Raw genomic sequence first — 27195 nt, 5'->3', positions numbered from 1 at the left:
TTGATCTGATGATTAAAATACTCACTATAATGCAGAAAGACAACTGAAAATAACAAACTGTTATGGTTAAAAGGGTAACACTTTAGAATACGGTTCCTTCGTTAATGAATAAATACACTGGAACAAATGAGTAACACAATATTAACAATCTAGTAACTACGATTAACTAACAAGAAATTCTGATTAACGAATTAGTAAGTAATAGCACACAGATGAAAGTGGTAGTTCACTATTAACTAATCAATAACTACTATTTTTGTAATGCTTCCCAGAGAACTACTGTAAGAATCATGGTAACTAACTAGTAATGACTGAAGTGTTACTACATACTTCTAAAGGAATTGCTAATTATTTTAAGCTTTTGAGGTTTTTGGTGAAGTTTTAAATAGTAATTCCCATAGAAGTATGTAGTAACACTTTAGTCATTGCTAGTTAGTTACCATGATCTTCACTTTAAAAATACAGATCCAAATAATTAGTAATTCCTTTAGAAGTATGTAGTAACACTTCAGTCATTACTAGTTAGTTACCATCTTACAGTAGTTACTTATGAAAAGCCAATCCTAAAGTGTAGAATCTTCTATGTTCCAGTCGTCACCGTGACTCTAGTGATTCAATCCCAGCCCAGAGGAATGCTGGAAAATTGGCCACAGGACAAGTAAGGTCCTGACAACTGCATTTAAAAATCCATTTCTTTAAAATTATTCAGTTGATAAATAGTTCTCTAGGAGAGAGCATATAGGCTAATTATTTCCCAAATCATAAAGCCTGTTTTATGCTTCTGCGTCGAATCGACGGCATAACCCCACAGACCCCTCTGCGTCGCCGCAAACCTCCGCCGTAGCTTGACGTGCACCTCCAAAAAATTGTAACTACGCGTCGAGGCGACACAGACCACAAGGGCTGTGATTGGTCAGATGCACCGCGATGCAACTCAACCTGACGCAGAACCATAAAACGGCCATTACGCCATAGGAGTGACGGCGTAGCTACGCCGTGGATTTGTTGCTGAAGCGTAATAAGGCCTTAAGTCTGCTATGCTATTACATATTGATAAACCTTGTGTATTAGTTTACAGTAGCAGTTAAAATGTTAATGTAGTGCCAGTCATTTGTCCTGCATTAGTTATTGATTAGTTTTGCATGAATTATGAAACTTTTTCAGTAGTTCTCTGAGAAGCATTAAAAAAATAGTAGTTATTGATTAGTTAATAGTGAACTACCACTTTCATCTGTGTGCTATTACTTACTAATTCGTTAATCAGAATTTATTGTTAGTTAATAGTAGTTACTAGGTTGTTAATATTGTGTTACTCATTTGTTCCCGTTCTTCATTAACGAAGGAACCGTATTCTAAAGTGTTACCGTTAAAATAATTAAAAGGTTCAAGTCACTGTTATGAATCAAAATAACCACCACAAAAAGCATGCAGCGATCCACTGTTCTCATTGTAATGGAACACATTTCGTTCAGTCTTCTGCAGATTTGAATGCTACAACAAAGTAGTTTTTCATTTGCATTTTCCTCTGTGCAAAGTGTACAACAATTATACAGTATTTAAGGCGTGAGATAGACATGTTGAATTGTAAGTACTTTAGATTAGTACAGTTGTGATGATCATGCTTTTGAAACGCTGATTGTCTTATGCCGTCTTTTGAAATTTAAATATAATGAGCTTGGGTGGAAAAAAAACAGCTTATATTTTAGAGGTACAGACTTTGCAGTCCAAGGAGTTTGCTTCTAGCAAAATTATAGTCTATTTAGGATATGTTTAATAAGCTGTCAATGTGCTCCTCTGAATGAACACTAGTGCAATCTGACCCTGTTGCTCTTTAAAGACAAGGGTGATCAAATGTATTCTCGCGCTTCTCAACAAACTTATTGGTTGATTATATTGATTGGTTGGCTGATTGATTGAATTATTGATAGATAGTATATCGATTGACTGATTTTGCATGTTTAGTCAGAGTAGCAATAGCTTTTTTGCATCAACATTCTTTGATATTAAATACTTTGAAGTATAAATTCAGATCTTTGCATTCAACTTGTCGCCATCCTCAACTCACATGTATAATGAATGTTGATTAGTTTCTTTTCTCATGACAGCAGGCTAAAAGGCTCTTGTAGAATTTTAATGATCCCTTTAAGCAGTGAAGAAAGTTGCAGCCCCTCTTTAAAAAGAGAACCTTTTCTAACCCATCCATTGGCATCATGAAAAGCAAAATGTAATTTATTACATACCTCAGAAAGATAATTAGGTATTCTACATTTAAATTGTGAAAAATCAGATACGTCCAATGTGTTTCTCTCTTTTTAAGCTATATAGATGCAGGGTGCCGTTAAGACGTTTCATTAAAGCTGATGTTAACAGAATTTAGTATGCTAAGTTAACTTTTTCCTTAAACTGTTGGCTCAGCAGTCTTTTCAAAACGTCAAGTCTAAAGCTGTAATCATTGGACACCTGCATAAAGGGAAGTTATTTATCTGACTTAGAACCCTTGATAATCTTCACATTGATGCCTCTGGATTTTTCTTGACAGATGTTTCATTTGTGGCTCAACCACACATTTGATTATCCACATGCGAATGAGAAGCTGTCACGCGCTTGACAGCAATCCTCTGGCCTCTCTCTTTCTCTCTCTCTCTCTCTCTCTCTCTCTCTCTCTCTCTCTCTCTCTCTCTCTCTCTCTCTCTCTCTCTCTCTCTCTCTCACTCTCTCTCTCACTCTCTCTCTCACTCTCTCTCTCTCTCTCTCTCTCTCTCTCTCTCAGTCCTCTTTCCCCACACGATCTCCATTAAGAATATTCCGCCTTCAAACCACTGTCTCCCTTTTTGCATCACGTCCCCACATGCCAGTCTCTGTTACATGGTGTTTTTCAGTCAACAGATTTGCTCCACCGCTCCTGTCCTTCATTACCTGAGGCCAGAGCCTAATATTTCATATGTCTTTGCATTACATTTCAGGGTTGTGTCCCTTGAAATGTGAATTAAGCTTAAAGCCATAACTCTGTAATGTGCAGGCTCGTGATTAAGTGATAAGAGCTCTTACGGTCTGTCAGGTGTGCCATTCCCTATGATGCATGTTTTACCCTCAGCTCCCTTTAGATTATTTACTCATGTAGAGATTTTTGTGCAGCACTGTTCTTTGTACGCTACAAAAACTTTTGAACTTTAAACACACACATATTGTGATATTTAGAGAAGGCGCAAAAGTATTTAAGAACTGAAAAGGATTAAAGGTCACACTTGCATTACAGTATTACTGACTGCTGATTGAGTACTGCTTGTATTTTATGTTTAACTATATTTCGTTTCAGATGTTAGTGTGTTGTAGAAGGTTACCAGGGTGTTTTTTTTTTTTTTTTTAAATGAATGGGCATTGCTAGGTGGTTGCTATAGCTACTGTATGTGCTTGCTTGTTAGGTTGTTGCTTATTGGCCCTTAAACATTATTTACAATGGGAACATTAGACACGGCTAATGTTGTTTATAAAATAGCTTGGGACAGGGATGTCTCCTAAGTTCAAGCTATTTGAGGGTGTTAAAGGGACAGTTCAAAATTAGAAAGCTCTCGAATTTCATCAATAATATCTTAATTTGTGTTCCGAAGATGAACAAAGGTATTAACGGTTTGGAACGACATGAGGGTGAGTAATTAATGACAGAATTTTCCATTTTGGGTGAACTATCCCTTTAAATGCTCTGAAGTATGAATTCTAATCTTTGGATTCAACTTGTATCTATCCTTGTGTATCATGAAAGTTGATTACTTTCTTTTCTCATGACAGCAGGCTTAAAAGGCTGTTGAAGAATTTGAATTCTCTCTCTCTCTCTCTCTCTCTCTCTCTCTCTCTCTCTCTCTCTCTCTCTCTCTCTCTCTCTCTCTCACACACACACACACACACACACACACACACACACAAACACACACACAAATATCTCAACATATCTTTGTTTAATACTTAATGTGTCTGGATTGTTTGTTGTCCACTAGCCAGATACAAGTGCAATTGTGGTTTCTTCAGATAAATGGTAACAGGACATCTGACTTACAAACTGACTGTAGATGTAGAGGTTCAATATATATAGGCTACATTCTTAAAACTGCCATGGGTCACGGGTAAAAATTAAATGATCAAATTAAATCGGTCACAATTTATTTGCATCCTAAAGCATTAAAATAACATGCTATTGTCAGCATAACTTAATGAAGTAATCTTTCGCATGGGTGACGTCAAACGTCTGCGAACCATACCTGTCTCTATCTTTTTTTTAAACCAAAGTGAGTTTTTGTTTAGGACTTTTTTTATTATTGACTTTTTTATGATCATTTTGATTCTATTTAAAAGTAAACTAGTAAAGTAACCAAAATAAAAACGCAAAGGTCTCAGGACGACACTGCCCCCGCATCCCTCCACCCCCAATCCGGGTAGTATACAAGTTCTCCGCGCTTCCCGTGCATCAGTCCGCTGCGTTCAGCGCCGAGAGCGCGGCACCTCTTTTCTGACAGAACACGCACAGATCTCAAAGGACTTCGGATTAGGACTGAAAGAAGGCATTTGACTTCTGGTCTTTTGGGAGGGAATGCTTACATGGCTTCTCTTTCAGGCAGCTTGGTAAATCGTAATGACCAATGTGAATGACATTTCGCTTGGAGACAGAGCTCCCTGAGGAAATGAACTGTCCTGTACTCTGTTGTATGTGATATGTGTTTCACGTGTTTGCGCACCACAGTGGGGTAGTTTGACTGACACGCGTTCCCACGGACCGTTAAATGCGCACGGGATCCGGATTTGGGAGATCTATACGGTGGATGCGGTGGAAAGAAAGACCGTTCTGTGATCACCGGGAGCGGGGACAATATGCAGTGTCTCAGAAAGTGGAATTCCGCCTGGACCATTTGGATTATTTACACAGAGATGATTCTTTTTCCAGTTCTTTGGTTTTTATCTCAAACTCTGGCGGCCCCATCTATAACAGCCGAGCAGATGGATATGGGGGTGGTAGGTGCTCTTTCAAGCCCGTCTTCCGATAATTATCGTTTAGGTGAAAGGCGTGAGAGAAAAACCTGTAGGCATTGATAATTACACGTATTAGACAGATCTTTGAAATCGAAAATGTATTCGCACTTACATTTGTACACGTCTGAATGGACACATTTTAGCTACTTCATTAATGTCTTCACAGAAGTCAAGTTTCACCCGCGCCGATTCAGCAGAACCAAATATTACGCGAGTCTTAAAGAACTAGTTCAGGCACAATCCTGTCATCGTTTACTCACCATCATTTTGTTCCAGAGCCAGACCTGTATGACTAGACCTGTATGACTTTCTGTCACAGGAGAATGACGGCCTCGGTCACCAGTCGCTTTAATTGCATTTTTCTTTCAATTGCATTTTTCTTTCCATACAATGGTGATTATGAGACTGTCCTTTTTCTTTGTTGTACCGCTGAAGAAAAGGTCACCCTGGTTTGGAATAATACGAGGGTGAGTAAATGATGACAGAATGGATTAACTATCTCTTTAAATATCGAGCCGCACTTGTGGGTTATTTTTACAGTCGTTACTCTATTATGTGAATTATGCGTATTGTAGTGCATGTTAGACAGTATTTTTTGTGTTTGTCTTCCTAGCCATAATCGACCTCTTCTTATCTACTTTTTTCCTCAAACACACTTTCATGCTGCGGGTGGTCTCAGAAATAATGTTGATGTGCCATTTTCACGCGCACTGATCTTTGGAGAGCGCGTGAACTGCACATTTGTTCGTTTGAAAGAGAAGTTGACTAAGAATTATAGAAATGTTCGCTTATTGGATACGATTTATTGGGTGATCCACTAATTTGGCCACTTCTCAATATGTTGAACAATTTATTTACACTTTTCCTACCTGCAATTCCTTCAGATATGCAACAATGTGGTAAGGACACTGAACGGAAAAAAGAGGGAGAACAATGTTGCTCACTCAGTTTAATAGTTTAGCATTCAATTTTTCCCTGAACCTTTTTTTATCCTTTTGTATCCACACATTCATTTATGAAACAGGGGCATTCACCTATTTTTTTGAGGATGAAAACCCCCCACTGTGTAGGCCTACTATATATAAAAAAAACTAACAACTAATTAATTCTGTGTATGATGGATTATTCTACTGGTACAGTTTTCATTTTGTGTGCAGAAAGATCTGGGTTCAGATCATAATTATATATGAAGGTGTTTTCTTTTTTTTTAATAAACCAAGCAAAATTGCAACTTCGAATGTGCAATTCAGTTTGACTGGCCTAATTTAGATATGTACATAGACAGGAACATTAATAGACATGCATAATAAACTACAAGTTATTATTTTAAAGTTTCTTAAATTCCTTTGGTTCAAAAGTCCCAGGGGGTCTGTATCCCTCCCTGCATGAGGTTGTGATCTGACAATCATATGTGTGTGCATGTTGCTTAAATATTACTATTGCAGCATCTTGCTTGGATATACATTACTGTTGCAACAGATGCTTGTAATTTAATTTAGCAAGAGTACTCCAATACTTGCTTGTTAAGTTGTTCTGTCGTATTGATTTTCTTTTCAAATGAATTGATTTTTCCAATCAATATCCTTTTATCTTTTATATCCAGTAACTTTTCAAGATGTTTTTGGCATGAACATAGTGTTCATAAAGATGCTGCTAAAAGTTTATACTACAAGAGGTTATTTAAATAAAGGCAAATTTGACCACAAGTGATCAATACCCTCTTGTAGTAGAAACTTTCAGCCTTGTCCAATAAGTTTTTAATTTAAACTTGCAAATGAATGGCAGTGAGTTTAAAGGCTCTGTAAGAGCCACCTTTTTAAATGACCCTCACAAATCTAATGTGACGCTACTGAGCAGTTGGTCTGTGCATATAATGAAGCTGTTGATGTCTGCCAGTGTGTGAGACTGCATGTCATCAAACCTCTGATCATTAAATGTGGCATTGACACCCCGCAAAGGATCTCTGATGGATTACAGCTCTCTGTGACAGCAGCTGATAATAACATGACACTTACAGAAACCCTTCTTCCAAATGACATCTCCTATCCCGCTCTTTCTTGCAGTGTCCATATGATGAAACCACAACCATAGCACTGTTGTTATTAACTTGGCAACCCAGACCATTCATGCTTGAATGAAGATTTAAGGAGTCATGTCCACCTCCAGGGAGGCTGGCTATGGCTCTGTGTGCTATTGGTACAGCAACACCTGACAGCGCAGACAATGCTTTTAGAGATCTAAAAGCCATGGGTGATGGCACAGATGGCAGAGTATTATTGTGTTGGGGTGGACGGGTGTTAAGGGAGGGCGTTGTGATGGAGCAGATGGGCGTGTGGCATGATGATTGGTTTTTAAGACTGTTGCTCTGACTGTACAGAATGGGTCAATAGTGACTGCAGACCCCATGTGACATAGTGGACCTCTGTCAGCATCCCTCCCTTTGAACATTGCATCTCTTGGATAAGGTGACCGGGAGGGGACATGTTCGGTTCACTTAGTTTTGTCGTGGCCACGAGATATTAAGTCGTGGGAACGTGATATGTCGTGACCACAAGATAATAATTCTTGGGAACATCATATTAACTTGTGGGAACGTGATAATAAGTCGTGGCCACGAGATCATTTTTTCGAGGTAACGATATCTTTATGCTGTGACCTCGTGGTCATAGGCATATCCATTTCTGATAATTCCAGGTTGCTATTGCCATGAGAAATAGAAGTCGTTCCCTCAACATATAAAGTCGTGGCTCTGAGAAAAATATGCCTTTCCCTCAACATAGGATCTTGAGGTCACAACTTTACATCGTGTGGTCACGACATAAAGATGTGGTTACTTCGACAAAATGTGGCCCACAACATTTTATTACGATCCCAAGAGTTGATATGTCGTGGCCACGACAAAACTAAGTGAACTGAACGTGTCCACTCCCGGTCACTGTACTTGGAACATAAACATAATTATAAAAAAACTGTATAATGTATATGTAAATGTCCAAGTCACATTTCATCATTTTGCATGAAGAAATTGTAATCTACTAGTAGGATCTTTTAGCATATTTTTGCATGGTAACACTATATTTAATCACACTTTATCTGTCAGTTCTCATTAGTGTCTGGTATCTGGTATTATCTGTATCACAGGTTGCACATTTTCTTTTTACTTATACAGGTTAAAACAGTATCGGTAAAGTAATCGTGTTTCAAAGAGTTTTTAGAATTTTTAGAATTAAACAAAATAAATATTTTTTTAAATAATTAAAGACACTACAACAAATTATACCATGTATAAATACTTCAGCATTCATATCTTACCGGTATTAATCTTAAATTTTTTTCTTCTTTACAGTAATGGGAATTGGAGTGTAATATGCTTAAAGGGTTAGTTCACCCAAAAATGAAAATTGTGTCATTAATGACTCACCCTCATGTCGTTCCAAGCCCGTAAGACCTCCGTTCATCTTCGGAACACAGTTTAAGATATTTTAGATTCAGTCCGAGAGCTTTTTGTCCCTCCATTGAAAATCTATGTATGGTATACTGTCCTTGTCCAGAAAGGCAATAAAGACATCATCAAAGTAGTCCATGTGACCTCAGTGGGTTAGTTATAATCTTTTGAAGCTTCGAAAATACATTTTGTTCCAAAAATAACAAAAACGACGACTTTATTCAGCATTGTATTCTCTTCCGGTTCTGTTGTCAATCCGCTTTCATGAGTCCGCTGACGTAAGACGAGCTGACGTGTTATGTGGTGCACCCGAGCTTTGTTTACAGTCTGAGGGAGACGCACGCTGTAAACAAAACAATCTTTGTAAACATGTCTAAGGATTTCGACACAGGGGAAGACTTGCATTTTTTTTTAACCAGACATATTTATTTGAACCCGAATACACGGACGCACCAGATAACACGTCAGCAGCGTCTTACGTCAGCAGCGTCACTGGCCTTGTGAACGCAGATTGACAACAGAACCGGAAGAGAATACAATGCTGAATAAAGTCATCGTTTTTGTTATTTTTGGAACAAAATGTATTTTCGATCCTTCAAAAAATTCTAACTAACCCACTGAGGTCACGTGGACTACTTTGATGATGTCTTTATTGCCTTTCTGGACAAGGACAGTATACCGTACATAGATTTTCAATGGAGGGACAAAAAGCTCTCGGACTGAATCTAAAATATCTTAAACTGTGTTCCGAAGATGAACGGAGGTCTTACGGGCTTGGAACGACATGAGGGTGAGTCATTAATGACATAATTTTCATTTTTGGGTGAACTAACCCTTTAAATCTCACATTATTAAAATAATGTCATTATTGTAAAAAAAAAAAAACTTTCATTGATTGATTAATTGATGATGAAATGTTCACCTCTTTGTGAGAATCACCAAAATAGGTAAAATCAGTTATGGCTCGTTTCCACCGAGCGGTACGGTACAGTACAGTACGATTCGGGATGGTAAACCCTGATCCGGCTTGCATTTCCACCGCCAACAGTACCCTTACTTGATAGGCGTGGTGTAGCCTATAGAGAGCCTAAGTCCCTCCCCTCCGCTTCCGGCTCATGGGACCTTATTTCGGAAAGAAATATGTACCATTCACAACTTTTGACAGTGGAAACGGAAATTATTGCGTGACGTACTGTACTGTACCATACCATACCATACCATACCGCTCGGTGGAAACGAGCCATTAGATTCTATGTGGTGTGCATGAAAAATTTCCCTTCTTTTTTATAAGTTTGTGTAACATGCTGCAAAGATGTTTTTCTTGCCTTTTTATTCCGCATTACAGGTTACATTTTGTTTTGAAATCCTCTGAGTCTAACCAAAGCCACTTAAAGGAAAGCCTGCAGGGTTAGAGAAAAAAGACTGTGGTACACAACGAAAGAGACCAGAGGCCTTTTTTTAATGGATGTCCATGGAGGACGGAAAACTGCTTATCATTTAATGAATCGACAGTCCATCAGCTAATTTTAAACATGTTTTGTCTTAAATATTTGTTTTGGATTGATCTATTTTTAGAGTTTACTCCAAAAAGAAAAAGGTTTTATAATAGAAATCTTGGACAATTGTGTGACAGGTATGATTCAGTTCACGACACTTCTCATTCATTTCTGTAGTATCCACCAACAGTGATTGACTGTCGCACAACTTTAAACAAAATTCAATGACATCAAGGCTGTAATATGATTGGCTGTCTAAGAAAACGTGATTTAAGTTAGTAAGTTAGCTTTTTCTTTTTTTTTTTTGCATTGGTAGAGCCATGGACCCTTATATCTCCCAATATTAAGATCGTCTCTGGTCAAACAATGACTCTGGTCAAACTACTGGTCTTTAACAAGAGCACCAGCTGGACCCGCCAACAGATGAACGTAGCAACCCTCACCCATACCATACTCTTTATAGTACACACCACATATTAGCTCACAAGCCCTGAGTGGAAGATCCTCAACTGAGCCAAAGAGAGCCAGCCACCTCTTCTGTCATGAGCCTGTCCATTATTCACAATGTCAATTTGACCAATGTGCTCACTCACTGGCTCTCACTTCTAATTACCCAGAAAGACTTAAGAATGAGTGGGGTTGTCCAGCGATTGACATCCAATGCAAGGTGGCTTAGAGCCAACACAGGCCCACAGCAGAGTAATCAAGAGAAAGGGATGAGTATGAAAGCACGGCCTTGGAGACTAAAAAGGGCAACAGCATTTAGAGAACTGGTAAACATTAAATCAATAGCATTTCTCTTGCTCATGTCTCTCTGGAATAATGTACTGTGGACTGATTAGCAGCTTCAGTAAATCCGGTGATTTTTCTGGATAAAATCTCCTATTAATTGTACCTGTCAGTTGGAATCAGCTCCCTTGTGCATTTCCGCAAGGAAAACGTAACTTTTCGGGCCCTTTAGTTTGGTTCATGTCCTACTTTTAGCTGTCGTTCTGGATTCTCATGACCTCAAGTCCATTCCAAGGCATCTGGAGTTTGGGATTTGGGACGAGGAGTTTATTTCAGGAACGAGTCTGTGGAGAGGTGGCAGAGGTGTTGATGAGAATAGATTTGGCACAGTGAGGCTGGAGAATAAGATGTGTAGAATTAAGGGGGGGCTATAGCCATATTATTGAACGTATATTAGGCTGCCTAATTCAATTTTCTCACAACCTGGAGGTGACGGTGCACAATACAGCAGGAAATCTAGTTAAAAGTTTGGGAGTAAAGAGTAGCAGCCCAACAACAACAACACTGATGTATCTTTGTACCGAGCTATCACACTGTTTTTGATTGTGTCCAGCCCAGAGTAGAGAAAAGCACCAGGGAGGAATAGAAAACGATGGAGGCTCATCACTCTCTTCACACTCCTATATTGTAACAAATTTGAAAGAAGCCCTGGATGCTGTCTCTAGATATATAGAGTGTCAGACGGACAGACCTTTAAGGTGCTGTTCCTCATTGGCACCCAGCGCGGCTCATCTCCCTGAGACAAATACCTTGCAGGGCTTGTGCTTCATCCTGACCCTGTAGCCTATCTAAATGACACGAGCAGCAATCTGGATGCAGGGTCAGGCACATGGTTAGTAATGAGATCTGTAATGAGATCCATCCCTGGTGGCAAACGTGTAATTCTAATGGCTTTGGTAAAAGCTTGTATACATTGTACTTTCTGACTCTGGCATCTGAACAGGGGGATAGCAAACATTTAAATTAAATCATATTTTGGGAAGGAAACAAAAAGGTACACTGGCAAAACATAGCTAGTCCTCTATGCACAGTAATGATGTGTTTTTGGTATGGGCCCTCTGAACATTACATGCCAGGGTAGTGATTATACTGAAAGCCTCAATGGATAACCCTCAAGAGGAAACAGTGCCCTGTAATAAGTTAAATGCATGCAATCAAAAGAGCGGGACCTTACGCCAGCAGCTAGCTCTCAGTAGTAACAGATCAAACTGTGTGGTAAAGGAAGTAAGAAGGACAAACTGTAGCTGCCCGCAATATTATTTGCTTTCCATTGGATCACACTGATTGCAGCACTTCAGGCTTAATGCTCCAGTCCAAGTCTCTAAAGAAAACCCCAAATCATCTCCATGTGCACCCTTGGTCTTATTTTAGGCAAGGGGTACCCTATCCTACCCAGGCAGGCTGAGATCAAGGGTGTCTATGCTATGGTTGTATAAACAACCAACTGGCTCTTATAATTTTGATGGTTTGTGTTGGGTTGGCGTGCTCTAAGCAGCTCAAAGTAACCCACGAATCTATCGAGAAACAGGCAACCATAAAGCACCGTAAAAAAACAGCAACAATAGAGCTTGTCTTAAATTGCTTGCAGAATTGTTTAAACAGTTGCTGTGAAGTTTGTAAGAGAGTTGTTTTTTTTCTTTATTTAGCTCAACAGCCATCCCCACTATAAAGACATCGGCAAAAGGCCAAATGATTTTAAAAAGCACCATGTAGATTTTGGTGACAACCCCAAGCCTCTACTAAGTCAGTTCATTTTTCCAGGTAGCACTCGGCAGGTGCTCCTGTGGTTTGTCTCTCATTTGCATTTTTTCAGTTCCTAACGAGATGACAGAGCAAACTCAGAGTAGGGTGGAAGAAAGGCCTTCTTGGATGCAAGTAGTGCAGGAGAAATCATTTTGCGAGAATAAAGGCTTTTGATGTGCGGGGAAAAAAAAGATTCAAGACACTGTAAAGTTTAAATGACACGGCTCCTTCCCTGTCTTGTGCCAGTGAAAATGGCAATGAGAAAGAAAGGTGTTTAAGCCAGTAGCAAGGCGGGTTTTTTTGGGATAGGTTTAGGACATAAAACTTGAAGGTTTAAAGAGATTCAAGATGCATGAGATAAGAGAGGCAGTGTAATCAGGTATTCTCTCTGTTTCACCAAAAATTGAAGACTTGCCACAGCATTTGAATTTTTCCAGTTAAAAAAAAGAAGAAATATCAGCATTGTTAGATTTAATAAATTAAGCTTTATTGAAATTACCTCATTAATACAAAGGTTTTCATGGAGAAACTGAGTTAGGGTGCCAGCACACCTTGATTTATTGATTTCAATGAGGATTGTGTTTCACCAGAACGTAGAGGAGAAACACGGGTTTCTGAAAAGTGACGCTCTCTCATGCAACCAAAAGTTGAGAAGTTTTGCTGCAACACAATCTAGTCTATTGCCATCCCTCATAGTAATTTATTTTATTAAGTGGAGTTGGTTTTTGTATATCAATTATATTTTTGGGGCTTTTGTCTGTTTGATAGGACAATTGAAGGAGAGACAAGAAGCGATAGGGAATGGGATCAGGAAAGGAACACGGTCAGAACTCAGACTAGTTTTTCAGCAGGCCTTTCCATCTGAGAGATTAGACTTAGTTAATTAGTTACCTAGATTTGGATAAATAACTACATTACACAGCATTTATTTTATATCAGTACTGACCATTTTGTGTCGGTGCCGGTGGTGTAGGAGTGAGGCTTGTGCCTTTGAGCAAGGCTCAAGGACGATTAATAAATGTACTGTACAGTTTTTTTAGGACAAAATCTAAGTAACCACTTTACTACTCAACCTTCATTTTTTGTACACAGCCATAAATTGAATGCATCTGTGTTGTGATCAAATGATCACCTTCAAATGTCATTTATTACAACCCTTTAGTTGAATTTACTTGGATCAAGTGAGTACAATTTAATAAAAGCATGGCCATAGTTGCGGAGAACCATTTGACATGGCATTTGATGTAAATCTAACATCTAATATATTTGAGTGCAGAGTGAAGGATTAAATTGCTATAGAGCACAACAGTGACTGACCACTTTTTAAGCGGCCTTGGTTCCGGAATGTTTTTTGTCACATTTATTTTCATGAAAAAAATAAATAAAAGAGATTTTCAACAAAGCGTTTTAAGCCATGAACTGAACAAACCCACTCCCAGATGAATCACAGGAGTTCAGATTTTGTTTTACAGAAAAATATTTGAAGTGTATTGGAAAACAATTAGATATACAATAGACAAGTAATTAGAGAGTATAGGTAGACTGACATATCATTCGCAATTCAAACAGTGTTGAAAACCAATGATATATCGTATGCTGCAGTAGGAGGAAATTCATTTTAATCCCAGAGGTCATGGTAGGTGTGTCTTGAAATGTTTATATATTATTGTTAAAAATAAAATGTTCTATAAAAAATGTAATGAGTCGCCTAATATTTGTGTTCTAGTGAGATATTAGTCTTAATTATAATTCTAATATAATTTACTCACCCTCGGGTTGTTCTAAATCCGCATGTCGCACTTTATTCTGTCTGTTTTTGTCCAGACAAGTCACACAACTCTTTATGTACAATAAAAGGCACCGGCAGTATCATGGCAGAAGTGAAAGTTGTGTTGAACATTGCATTTGTGATTTTCGTGGCACAATAACTCCAGGAGAAGTGTTTTTTGTCCCTTGGCTGACCTTTCCACAGCATTTGACATGGGGAACAGGGGACTGCTGTAGGGGTTTCTGCTGAAACTTTGTTGTATCTTAGTTCAATTATGAGTCACTTCCAGATGAGTCAGGACTGCATGCTGGCATCTTTGCTATTAAGACTGTGTATTGCATAACTTGCCCCAAGGAACCTGAAGACAGTAGTGTATATGTGAACTTTAGACTGGATGAGAACATCTTTACCATCATGACATTTTCAGGTTAACGATCACTACAAAGATGAGCTGAAAAGATATATTGAATGAATCCAGCATATGTTTAAAATATGGATGACGCCCACATCATCTTGCAACAGCTTGGCTATGATGGCACACATATGGTGGAGGTAGACAAAACAGAAATGATTCAGGAGACACACATCCATGCATGTCCCCACTAGCTAAGTCAGTTGTGTTATTTGTCATGAAATTTGCATGTCTCAAAAGGAATTCAATAATCCTTACAGAGTCCACCAAAGAGGTAGAATCATTATTGGATATTATTCAGTACCACTAGTAGCCAAGGAAGTAAATTATCACATTCTTCTGTTTGTTCAGGAGCCTCTTGTGGCTGTAATGAACTTTTTGGACTACTTGTTTGTCATGTTAATGTCTTAATGTCGCTAAACGAGGGCTTTTGGGCTTTTTCTTCAGAATTTTTTTTCTCACTTGGATTGCTACGAAGAGTAGTTGGGTCAATTGGTCTGTCGGAAGAGAAAAATAGCAGTTCTAAATGTGCTTTTATGATAATTTCTGTTCTTAGCATCTCATGGAGATGAGAATACAGAACACATAAAGCACTAAATAAAAATTACAGTTCAGAGCAGCCAAATTAGGGTGAATATCTTATCTCTCAACAGTGTTGGGGAGTAAAAGCACACTAAAAGACTTCTGTGTTGGTTGATGTACTTTTTTTCTGTTCTTAAAGTTTTCCCTCCATGTTGTTTTATGATATTATAAAGAATAGCCTAGTCTCCTGTTGCTTTGTGCATCAGTTTGTGTGAGATGTTGCGGTATTGTTGGTAGTTAGGAAGAGAATGATCTTGTAATTGACGCACCTCTTGAGTCTTGCAAACAAGGTTGAAATCTGCAACTAGTGTGCACACTATAAAAGCATTGCTAATGATCCATGATCAGGTGGTATTAGGTAAAGGGTGTTGTCTTTCAATAGAGTATCTGATTGGACAAAAAGCTGTATAGTTCAACATAAGTCATCAATATTTTTTCTCAATTTTACCTTTAAAAAAAAAAAGTATATATCTGCTATAAGTTACCGTAATTCCTCAAATGAAAACCGGTAGTCAATTAAACGCCGGGCCTCTGATAGTGGCCGGGGGCGGGGTCAACACAGCCAAATAAAGGCCAGTCTCAAATTAAGGCCGGGGAAAATTTATGTTAGTGTTGATAGGTAATCTTCTGTGCCTTTCATATATTGACATAACGTAACATACTCATTTTCCACAAGATATTTTCCTCTACATCTCATCATCAATGTTGGCCCACTCTGCATCAGCTTACCACTGAGCGGATGTACAGTGACGCGACATAACTGCCAGATTCAAACTGTGCTTTCACGCTGAGCTAAAGACGGACTTTCAGGCGCTTGTCATACCGTATATCACAACTATTCAGTGTTTTTAACCACATCATGTTTATTTTAGGTTTCAGGCATTTAAATACATATAATTTATAGAAAAACAATTCATTTATAGTTTGTAAAATACACAATGGTGTCTATGGAAGCAGCAATAACAATTCATTCAAATATATTTGCTGAGGTGTTTTATTCATATCAGATACATTGTGTAAGTAACTATAAAGTTTACTCTGTTCTTCTCCCAGTTCACCGGCCACTTACTTTCATGTATTTCGGGAGAAACTGATGAATTCGCGTGCTGTAATAAATCCAATAGACAGGAATCTCTGAACTGAAGCCCAAACAAACATCTCACGTTACAGATCAAGATCATTTATAACGTTAAAGGTGTTTAAACGACAAAACAAACTCTCTTACATGTATTTGAGAATCGGAATAGAAGATAGTTGATGACATGGTAAGCACGTTTGTTAATATTTAGAAATAAAAGTGCTACATCTGTCATACAGCGCTATTTTGGCTGTGGTGAATCACGTGCGTGCCAAGCAAACGCGTCACCATGGAAACAGGGCTAGCGGGGGGGATCGCGATGCCGTCTCAACAACATAGTGATGTCTGTCAGCCATCGCGATAGATGATTGCATCGTCTATCGGCCCAATCCTATTATTTATCAAAAAGATGGAATTAGAAATAAAGTCCTGCCTCTAATAAAAGCCTGCTTCAAATAAAAGCCGGTTACCTTCTGCAGTTCAGGTAAATAAAGGCCCCGGTTTTTATTTGAGGAATTACGGTAGTTTCGGATACAAGTTGCCTCAAAGTTAAGAAATGAAATGGAAAATAATGAAGGAATGGAAGCTACATACTTTCAGTGACCAAATTCCCTTTAAAGCAAGTCATTTCACTCGGCAGCCATCTTTGAAATGCCTCTTAGGCAGCTTTTTCAGTCATGCAAGTATAGCTCCTATATATTTCAATGGGGAAACATTAAATTATCCAAAGCTCACCAAGCTTATGATTAAATGTCATTTCTGAAATCTTCAATGAAATCTGACAACAACAGTCTCATAAATGTTGTTTCTAAATGCTCAAACAAGGATAAAAAACTGAATTTTTCAGGCTGGACCAGCCAGCTTATACTTTACCAACTTTACCAATTGGCAATTGGCTCTTTTATTTAGAAGGCGGGACTTATTTCGCCATATAGCACATTGCACTTATTCCCATTCATGGTAATATGAGTGCACTGTCTTTGTATATCTAAAGTCTTTGGTAAGAACTGAAGACAGGAGAACTTAGTGCCAATGCATTACTCATCTTACAGAAATCTATTGAGTAAACTGTAAGATATAAGAGAGAGTCTGTTGTATTGATACTTTGCAAAGGCAATATCAAAGCATGACAGAAGCTGTATGTATAGTCGATGCTTCAGTATCTATTTCTATATCTAATATCTATTTTCTCTGCCTCTTTTCATTTAGAAGGGTCAGAAATCTTCTGCAAGCGATGAGTGTAGTGCTCAGTGACAGTTTTATTGCTCTTTTAGCCCATTCGGTTTCACAGATAAGTATAAAAAAAGCCTTTAGTTTGTTGATAGTTATCCTTGTAAATATTGCAAGGTAACTCAATGCCACTACAGTATATGAAATATAAACTCAATCTAAAGACAGAGGAGACCGCAACACATGGGTCAGTTGACGCAAGGGCTGTAACCAGAAGGTTTTTAATAAGACAAATATGTTTTCTCTCCATAAGTGGTTTTGTAAGTTCAAAATCCTATTATATTGGATAGGAAGTTTATTTTTCAATAAACGGAATGAGTATTCAACAAACGGAAATTATTAAATAATTTTCATAAATGTCAGCTCAAATGTTTTTAAATGTAATAAATGTTTACATTTTGTTGAAATGCCAATAATAGTTTGTTTAATGACAGGTTCCATTGTATCAACTTACCACATATAGCATGACAACATGTCTCAAAGGTCAATGCGCATTTAATGAACTGAAACTTTTTTGTTTCATGGCCAATAATGCAATGTTCAATAGCTTTTCTTTTGTAGCTAAAACTTTATGATGAAAACCATGAAACCATGTTTCCGCTGTAAAACAATAATATGGTAATTATGACTTTATTTCTTATAATTGTGACCTTTTGTCTCATAATTGTAGCTTTATATCTTACAATGGCACTTTATTATCTCACAATTGTGATTTTAGATCTCACTTTTGTTACTATTTCTCACAACTGTAACATGATTTCTCTAAACTGTGACTATATCTTTCAAAATTGCGAATTTATTTCCCCAAATTGTAACTTTATTGCTTATATGTAACTTAATAGAATGAGACTTTGTTTTATAAAGGCAGGAACAGGTTTCCATAGGTATGTGCAGAAACTGTCTTTCAAAAATGCTAGCCTACTAGATACTAGGCCCTAAAAACAATCAAATATAATTTAGCCCTTTCTCGTGTTTTGTAGATGTTGACATTTAAACATTGTAACATCTTGAATTGTAAAGTCACAGACTCTTGTTTCAGTTTTCAATTTTTCATTACCCCACAGAACCTTTGGGGGCTCTTGCTAATTTCATAAACTGATTTTACTGTAGAGATGACCTTCTCTGGTCGGCAGTGTTGGGGAGTAACGGAATACATGTACCGGCGTTACGTATTCAGAATACAAATTATGAGTAACTGTATTCCGTTACAGTTACAATTTAAATAGTTGGTATTTAGAATACAGTTACATTGTTGAGATCAATGGATTACATGACGATACTTTTCTGTTTCATGAGTTTATTCACTCTCTAAATAAATTAAGGCAACTCCATGCATTTCCCAGAAGCCCCAATATGAAAACGAAAAAATGAGCGGTTTGCGTGATCAGTCACAATGGAGTTGGAAGAGGAGAAGTGGGAGCTAGAGGTAGAGAGGGAGCCGGGACAACAGAGCCAGGGCAAGAATGCGTTTCTATCATGGAAATTCAAACAGCATTTCACATTAAAGAAAGAGAAAGGAGAACAAATGTAACTGTTTATAAGTTATTAGTTTTTAATAGTTATTAAATATAAGGTTTTTTTTTATTAGCCAGGGGTAGTCGTCTGCTGTAGTTTTACTGGTCACCTTGCTATTTTATAGTTGTATCAGGTAGGCTACTAGCTACAGGGCTGTAACGATATGCGATATGAAACCGAAATCGCGACACTCAGATCCATGAACCTGTGTCGCGTGTGAGAAGGCAGAATCGCGACCCACTCCTTCCAACTCCCAGAGTTATCCTTCCCGTCCAGATCCAATGCTAACACATCTTTAAATTACTATTAGTATTATTTGAATTTAACATTAGGCTATAAAATACGTAGACCTACACCACAAAACTAGTTGCGGAATATTTATTGAAAATTTAGCAATTGCGTTGGACGTGACATTTGCAGTCAAAACTTGAAATATAAATTCTCTGAAAATGCATTAATACGAATATATCGAAACGTCTGTTTATATATCCATACTCCCTTAGTAAAGGAGTCCAGACATTAGAAAAAATCTGTCTACACATGCGTTTTGTATTTAATATGAGGGAAATAAACATGCGTGACACAAAAAATATTTAACCTTTAGGCCAAATATTTTTTAGTAGGCTACTTCAGTGAATTAGGCTACTGCGCAAAGCAAAAGTAATACCCACCGGATGAAGAAGGGTTGGCTCTCCACAGAACATAAAATATTCATTTTATTTTATTTTTCTTGTTAGCATTTATGAGGAAAAAACAATGTTACGGACGTGACCACTCTGAAAGCGGCACTAAGAGACTGCTTTAAAACTTTCACAGAGACATCAAACAGATGCACAAAGCCTTTCTTTAAAGTGAATTTCGATTTGTATTAATTGTATGTTAATTTTAATCAATGTTTCATCAACCAATTGGCTGGAATAAATAAATAAGTTGTAAATATAGCAGACAATAGATATCACGGCACGGAGGCGCCGGTGCGTGAACTGGGGCTAGTCTCATCGATGAACCGAAACTTAGCGTATAAGGTAGGCTATAGCCTACTTGCCTCACAGACATGTCTACTTTTAAACAGAACAATTCGAAACGAAAGAAAACAGACTGCTCTCTGTTTATGTAATCCGTATGAAATGTGCATTTCTCTCCGGCGCGTTCACTAGGGTGCTGCGAAGAACGCGAGTCAGCATAGTCAACTTCATCTTTGCAGCCGACACTAACATATTCAGTCATTAGGCTATTTTTCCCGGTTCTTTGTGACAGCTTTTAGGTGCTTTATTGGCAGCGCCACCTTTACATGTTACATGAACGCGTCACCACCTCATCACCGCACCGGTGACCGCAACATACATAGTCTTTGTTCTTCTATAGCAAATTATAATATATTGCACTTTCAGGGAGCCATGGGCCTAACACATTCAGCCAGTTGGAACAGAAAAACACACCAGAATAGGTCTGTTTAGCAAGCAGGATTTGATGGCCGCATTCCTACACAACATAATAAAATGCAATTCAATGTGGAAGTAATCCAAGTATTCAGAATACGTTAATCAGATTGAGTAACGTAACGGAATACGTTACAAATTACATTTTTGGGCATGTATTCTGTATTCTGTAACGAAATACGTTTTGAAAGTATCCTTCCCAACACTGCTGGTCGGTACTCATTTGGTTGACAAAAGCGACATTAGAGAACATGTTATTTTCCAGTGTGGCCTTCTCATCAATCACCTGTGTGCTTCTGTTCTGTACATTTATCTGCTTCAAAGTGAGCATCCACGGTTCTGCTTTGTTGAAATGCCCTGAAGCGAGGCCCAATGCTTACGTCACAGGACTCATGAGTCTGGCCCCAGAAAAGATAGGAATTATGAGCTAATTAGCCGTTTGTAGCTCAGGGCCCTGGGATGATTTGGAACATGAGAATGGATAGGAATCTGTCTTTTGTTGTGGCCTCTCTAATGATATAACGGACCTTCCCTGATTGCACAGGCTCATCCGAAAAAAGAAAAAAAAAACTCACCCCCTTCTCCTGCACGATATACAGAAGTAAAGGTGAATCTAATTTCATCTGGTTCAGAGCGTCCTGCAAAAATTGATTCACCGATTCTGACAAGGACACAAAAGCTTTTTTACACCTTTCTAACAGAGTCACTTTATTCAACAGTGTATGTTTGTTTGTTTTGGGATAGGGTGAGATATTATCACAAGAACGGAAATGCAGTCAATTGTTTACTTTCAGATTGTCTCTCAATTTCCACAAGACTAATTTGGCAGTGCGAATGTTTCATACAATTCTCCCAAAATATATTTCTGTGAGTTATTCAAGTAAAAGTAAAAGCTTCCTTGGTTGATAGAGTGTAAATAAGTAACAAAACATATCTTATTACAATGTGTATTCAGTATTCATCAAACTGTGACATTTGTCAGTCTAATGCAAAAGACACTGTGTACAAAGAAAGTTAAAGTTGACTGCAACTTTTAATATTTTCCTAGGCATTTGTTCATGTCTATGAATACACATATTCTCCTGTCAACACTGAGCCCCAGTTGCCACCATTCCTCAGGTCTGTCTCAGACGGAACACTTCCAGGCACTGTGTGTGTGAGTTAATCTCCATCACAATGATGTGTCTGACCCTGACAGCTGTTCTAGAAGTGCATCGGTGTTCCACCATAGATAGAACCCATCAAAAGGCTTTTTCGTAAAGTATAAGTCAAAAGATTGGCCACATTCTTTATTATTACCAAAAGTTATGAAATGTGATCTATCTATCCATAATCCATCTATCCATCTATCTATCTATCTATCTATCTATCTATCTATCTATCTATCTATCTATCTATCTATCTATCTATCTATCTATCTATCTATCTATCTATCTATCTATCTATCTATCCATCTATCTATCGGGGATAAAAATAATTCAGTAGAGGAAGGGATATTAATAAGACCAGAGATTTTATATAGTAGTTTTATTTTTATATTTTTTTTAGCAAAAGCAGATAACTCCAACAGTCATTTTTTGGCAAAAGCAGATAAATCCACATTTCAAGTTTCAGAGTTAGACAAAAATTGGTGACAAGTAATTTCTATGATATATAATAAAACACAGTTAATGTTTGTAACGTAATCTCCTCAGCTGACACAGACGTCTGGCAAACTTTATTGTTATGATTACACGCAATACACTGAACTTTTCTCTCACCACTATAACGTGCTGTTTTAGCAAGGTTCCGTGAAAAAGTTTCAGCTTTTGTTTTCTTTTGATGCCCCAAAGAAGATATTACAGGTTCATCAAGTTTGTAGAAATTGTCCATCCTTGAACGATTTTAAGTCAAGTCACCTTTATTTATATAGCGCTTTTTACAATGCAGATTGTTTCAAAGCAGCTTTACAGAGATAACAGGAAAATAATGTTGTAATAATATTGTTAAATATAAAATTAAATGTCCCCTACTAAGCAAGTCAAAAGCCAATGGCGACAAAGGCAAAGAAAGGCGAAAAAGGCAACAGTGGCAAGCAACCAAAACTCCATCAGGTGACAGAATGGAGAAAAAAACCTTGGGAGAAACCAGGCTCAGTCGGGGGGCCAGTTCTCCTCTGGCCAGCGAATGAACAGTGTATGATTATGATTCAGGCAGCATTACAGGTCAGAAGTCAGATTGGATCGGAGCATTATATTATGCAGTTCATCTGGTTGAAGATCGGAGTCATCACGCGCGTATGGGGACGAGTTTGTTGAGGATCAGTGCTGATGGCTGTCGTGTCGATGAGGCCTTCACAGGGGAGAGTCACAAGCTCTGCTGACACTTCAGGGATGCGTTGTGGTCGTGTCTAGGCACAGGTCCACCGTCTGATCTGGATACGGCCCAGATCCGGCTGGTTTTAGTCAGCTTTGATGAAACTCCTCTCAAGTAGCACGTCTTTTCGAAGTGACTAGCAGCCTTGTCACCTGACCTGATTACTGCATAATGATTCGCTAAAACTGACTTATCAGGTTGTTCACAAACAACAAGGGTCATTGTTGGTTTCTGCTGTAAAACAGGATCTCGCTATGCCTTGACCAGAGGAAAATACTGGCTTTTGTGACAAAACGTGTTTAGGGTTCAGAACGTGCTATATGTGGAGAATAACGCACGGCAGTCAGTTTTTTTTTTTAAAACATGCCGTTTGTCGGTTTCTGCAAATTAACTCTTCATATATATATATATATATATATATATATATATATATATATATATATACACAAATACAGTACTGTCAAAAGTGGTCTGTTGCCTTGGACCAGACGGGATAGCCTTCGTTGCCAGACATTTACATCGATAGACTGACGTTATAATTTATTTGCTTTTGGTGTAGGCTGTGGAGTGGGTAAAACAGTTTTTAATGGCAGGATAGCAGATACCGTTGACTCGCGCTAGCCTAGCACCGGCGAACTATGCAACTGGAAGGACTGGATGAAATTTTTTGAAAACTGTCTCCACTGATAAATAACACCCAGGCTAACTTGGAAATGAGGTCTGATGTCCAAAATCCTGAACCACCCCTTTAATGTAGCCTACTGTGAACTAACATGAACAAAAAATTAAACTAACATTAACAAAGATGAATAAATAAAGTTACAAATGTATTGTTCATTGTTAGTTCATGTTGGTTAATAGGCTACATTAACTAAAGTTAACTAATGAACCTTATTGTAAAGTGTTACCTAAATATATAATAACAAGCAATAAGTATTTGTTCAAATAAAGTATCAAAGTAATCATATGGGTTTTATTCAACGACGGTGTTAAAATACACCATGTAAAATAAATGATATAAACTAATATAAACATAATTTAAATGTACGTAAAAACAAATGTCCACAGAGAGCGCCAATGGCTTGGTTACACATAGGGATGATCAAATCCTTGTTTAGTATTTTCCAAACAAAATTTAATTGAAATGTCAACTTAATCTTTAAAATTTGGTCACTTCTGTACGATAGAAATGCAACAGCTGCTGTAATTTCTTGAACAAGAACATGTGCACGTCCAAACATGCAAACTCAGTGCAAGGGTTAAATTTTATTTTGAAATCGCGATGAACAACAATATATTTTATATATTTCATAATATTTCAGAAAGATATTTATATATTCTCCTGTGTTGGTGTACATTTACAAATGAGTTGCGCTACGAATCTACAATCTACAATCTACAATGCCCCCCCAGGAATTGTCATTGTCGACTGACAACGCTGAACAAGAATCCGGCCGTGTTCCAATTGTTCTCATCTCAGTTCCGCCGAGACAAAATAGACATGCCATTTCAAAAATCTTTCATTTATTGTCAGAAATATGTTTCAAAAGCATCACTTTCATCAAATTTTATGTGACATAATTTCCAGTAGGCAACTGACTGCAAACAGGCACATCAGGACACAAACCAGCAGGCTTATGTGCCGGGGCTGAGCCCTGGAGAGCCCCGGCCCAATTTAACCACTGATTGTAAATGGTTTGAAATAGATAGCATAGCCTTAGAAAACGGTGCAATAATGCGGTTCATGGATTCTTGTCTGTGGAATGCACAACTTCCGGTATTTTGCCGGTTACTGGACACAGGTAAATTGCAGTCGAGGATTTTTTTTAAATCGAGTACTCGACTTTAATCGAGGAATTTAGCCCTAAAGTACAAGCATAAATAAGAAAACAAAATTAGGGTAGTACAAGTAGGACAATGGGTGGACATAACATACACTATAGATAGACCAAATAACACATCAACATATAAGACAATCAAAACTAAATATACAGAAAATATACAGAAATTATATAAATACTATACACAGTGGGTAAAGTGCATATAGTAATATATTGCACATAGGGATAGCAGCATATGTGATTCAGTCTTTCTGTGTACATATATATTGACAGTCCAACAGCCAGCATATCTGTGTATTGTTAATGTGAGTTAAGTATTCTAATGGCCTGTGGGAAGAAGCCATTACTGGCAGTCATCGCATGATAGCATTTGCCAGAAGGCAGACCATGGGTGGGGTGGGTGGAGTCTCTGATTATTTTGGTGGCTCTGTTAAGGCCGCGAGACAGATGTAATTCCTGTATAATTGGGAGGGAGGTCCTGATGATTTTTTTCCTGCTGTCTATCGTGCCTCTATAAAAAGCTGAGCCCTCTTGACCAGTGATGTGGTATTAGTAGTCCATGACCATGACAAGTCCTCAGTTATATGCACTCCCAAGAACTTGGTACTTATCACTGACTCCACAGTGCTGCCATTGATTATGAGTGGGTTATGAACCGTATGCTTCCTCCTGAAGTCAACAGTGATCTATTTAGTCTTGTTGACGGTGAATTGTAGCTTATCAATTCTGGTAACTTCTTCTCTGTAGGCCGATTCATCATTGCTGATGAGGCCCACCACTGTTGTGTCATCTGCGAACGATGTAGTTCGAGTTGCATCTGGCGCAACAGTCGTGTATCATCAGGGTGAACAACAGTGGGCACAAGACACCGCCTTGGGGGACCCCTATGTTCAGGATGATGGTTTCAGAGGTTTTGTTCCCAACTTCTGGGGTCTATCAGTGAGAAAGTCCAATATCCAGCACAGTGGAGTGGTCACACCTGTGACTGGTCATATTGTTTTGGCTCATCAAATGTGTGTGTGTGTGTATATATATATATATATATATATATATATATATATATGTGTGTGTGTGTGTATATATAATTAATATTTTTGTACATTCTACACAAAGTTTTATATACCTTTTATATATATGCATTTTATATACACACCAAAATGCAGGTGGATTTCAACAGTGGTGTGGGTACCCAGTCACTTTTACTAGCCACTTTGGGGGGTTGAATTTTATATAATATACATTTTCAATTGTAGTCTTTTAAAAAGGTATCTGAAATAATATACTAAGTGCAATCTAGTGTTGTCAAAAATTTTGATTTTTCAATACATATTGATACTGAACTATCTGAAACTCTTCCGCAGGATACACAATTCCAGGGTTCTCGCTCTCTCTCTCATCTCTTTCATCTCTCCGACAGTGAGCCTAATATACGGTTGCCAAATTATGAGATAATACTAAAAATATTATATATATATATATATATAGAGAGAGAGAGAGAGAGAGAGAGAGAGATAGAGAGAGAGAGAGAGAGAGAGAGAGAGAGAGAGAAAGAGAGAGAGAGAGATTGATTCAAGCTCACAAAAAAAATGCAGCAAATTATGTCCAAACTTTTGATTGAAACTTTAACTGATAATAATACTCTATGCTCTTGTGTTTGAAGAGCTATTTTTCCTGCTTCAATTCTCTGGAGCTTTATTAAGAGTGTATTGGAGAGTCTGTCAGAAGGCACTGTGTGTCTGTATGACTTATTTGGCCATCGTGCTCTATGTGGAACATGTATTAAATAACGCAGTCTGTGCTGTTTCAGATATATTCATTCTCCCATTTGCGGGTTTTGGCTAACTGCCATTTCTGACTGGTTACCAAAAGGGATGCCACTTCAAGTGCTTATTTCAGGGCTCACTACGGCACTTAAATTTAACTACTCTAATCGAAAATTGTTCCTGGAGTCTGGTTTGTTTATTTTAAAACCAATAGCGGCTCTTCTTTACTGTTCTCCGCTTTCCATTGGGAAAACAAGCCGGAACGTGAGCGCACATGAAAAGTGACAAGCTGCTTTGATGTGGGATTTCATCATTCCATTCTGACTAAATATTTGATTGGAAACATGTTGTTTGAAACTCTATATGCGAGTGATGGAAATACCTTCTTGGTAAATTATGCCAACAGAAGCAGACGGATCAAATGCTGCTAACTTCAGCAGAGATTTTCACACAGAAACCTTGAAAAAACGTGAGGTGCCCAAGCTTTGTTGAACAACCCACTCACTCTCTCACTTATAAAAGAGGAATAGGAATTGAGAATATGTCAAGTGACAGAAGCAGGAAAGCGTGGCGAGGAATACCAAGGAAAATAGGCCTAGCTTATTTAAATGCGCCTAGCTTGTTCCGAATGGCAGCCGCACACTATTGAATATGAATTGATTTTCAAGTCTTTCAGCAAACGTGGTTTTGTAATGGCATAGTACTTGCTGTTCTCTTTGG

General features: G+C 38.0%; 1 protein-coding gene across 2 annotated transcripts in view; it reads left to right on the top strand.

The window, feature by feature from the left end:
* Positions 1-4461: 4461 nt before the first annotated feature.
* The window catches only part of mmp17a (matrix metallopeptidase 17a), a 104047-nt gene continuing 81313 nt past the window's right edge, over positions 4462-27195 (top strand). The window contains exon 1 of one of the 2 annotated variants that reach the window (XM_077232818.1): positions 4462-5001. In XM_077232818.1, the coding sequence (XP_077088933.1) occupies positions 4861-5001 (141 nt within the window). In that variant the 5' untranslated portion in view covers positions 4462-4860. Of the gene's footprint in view, positions 5002-5273; positions 5487-27195 lie in introns of those variants that run through there. The other variant, XM_077232817.1, reaches the window with a different exon arrangement.

The sequence above is a fragment of the Siphateles boraxobius genome, unplaced genomic scaffold, assembly GCF_051911475.1.
Source record: "Siphateles boraxobius isolate OS27281-9 unplaced genomic scaffold, OSU_SipBor_1 18, whole genome shotgun sequence".
NCBI classification, from domain to species: Eukaryota; Metazoa; Chordata; class Actinopteri; order Cypriniformes; family Leuciscidae; genus Siphateles; species Siphateles boraxobius.
This window is presented reverse-complemented; position numbering and strand designations above follow the sequence as displayed.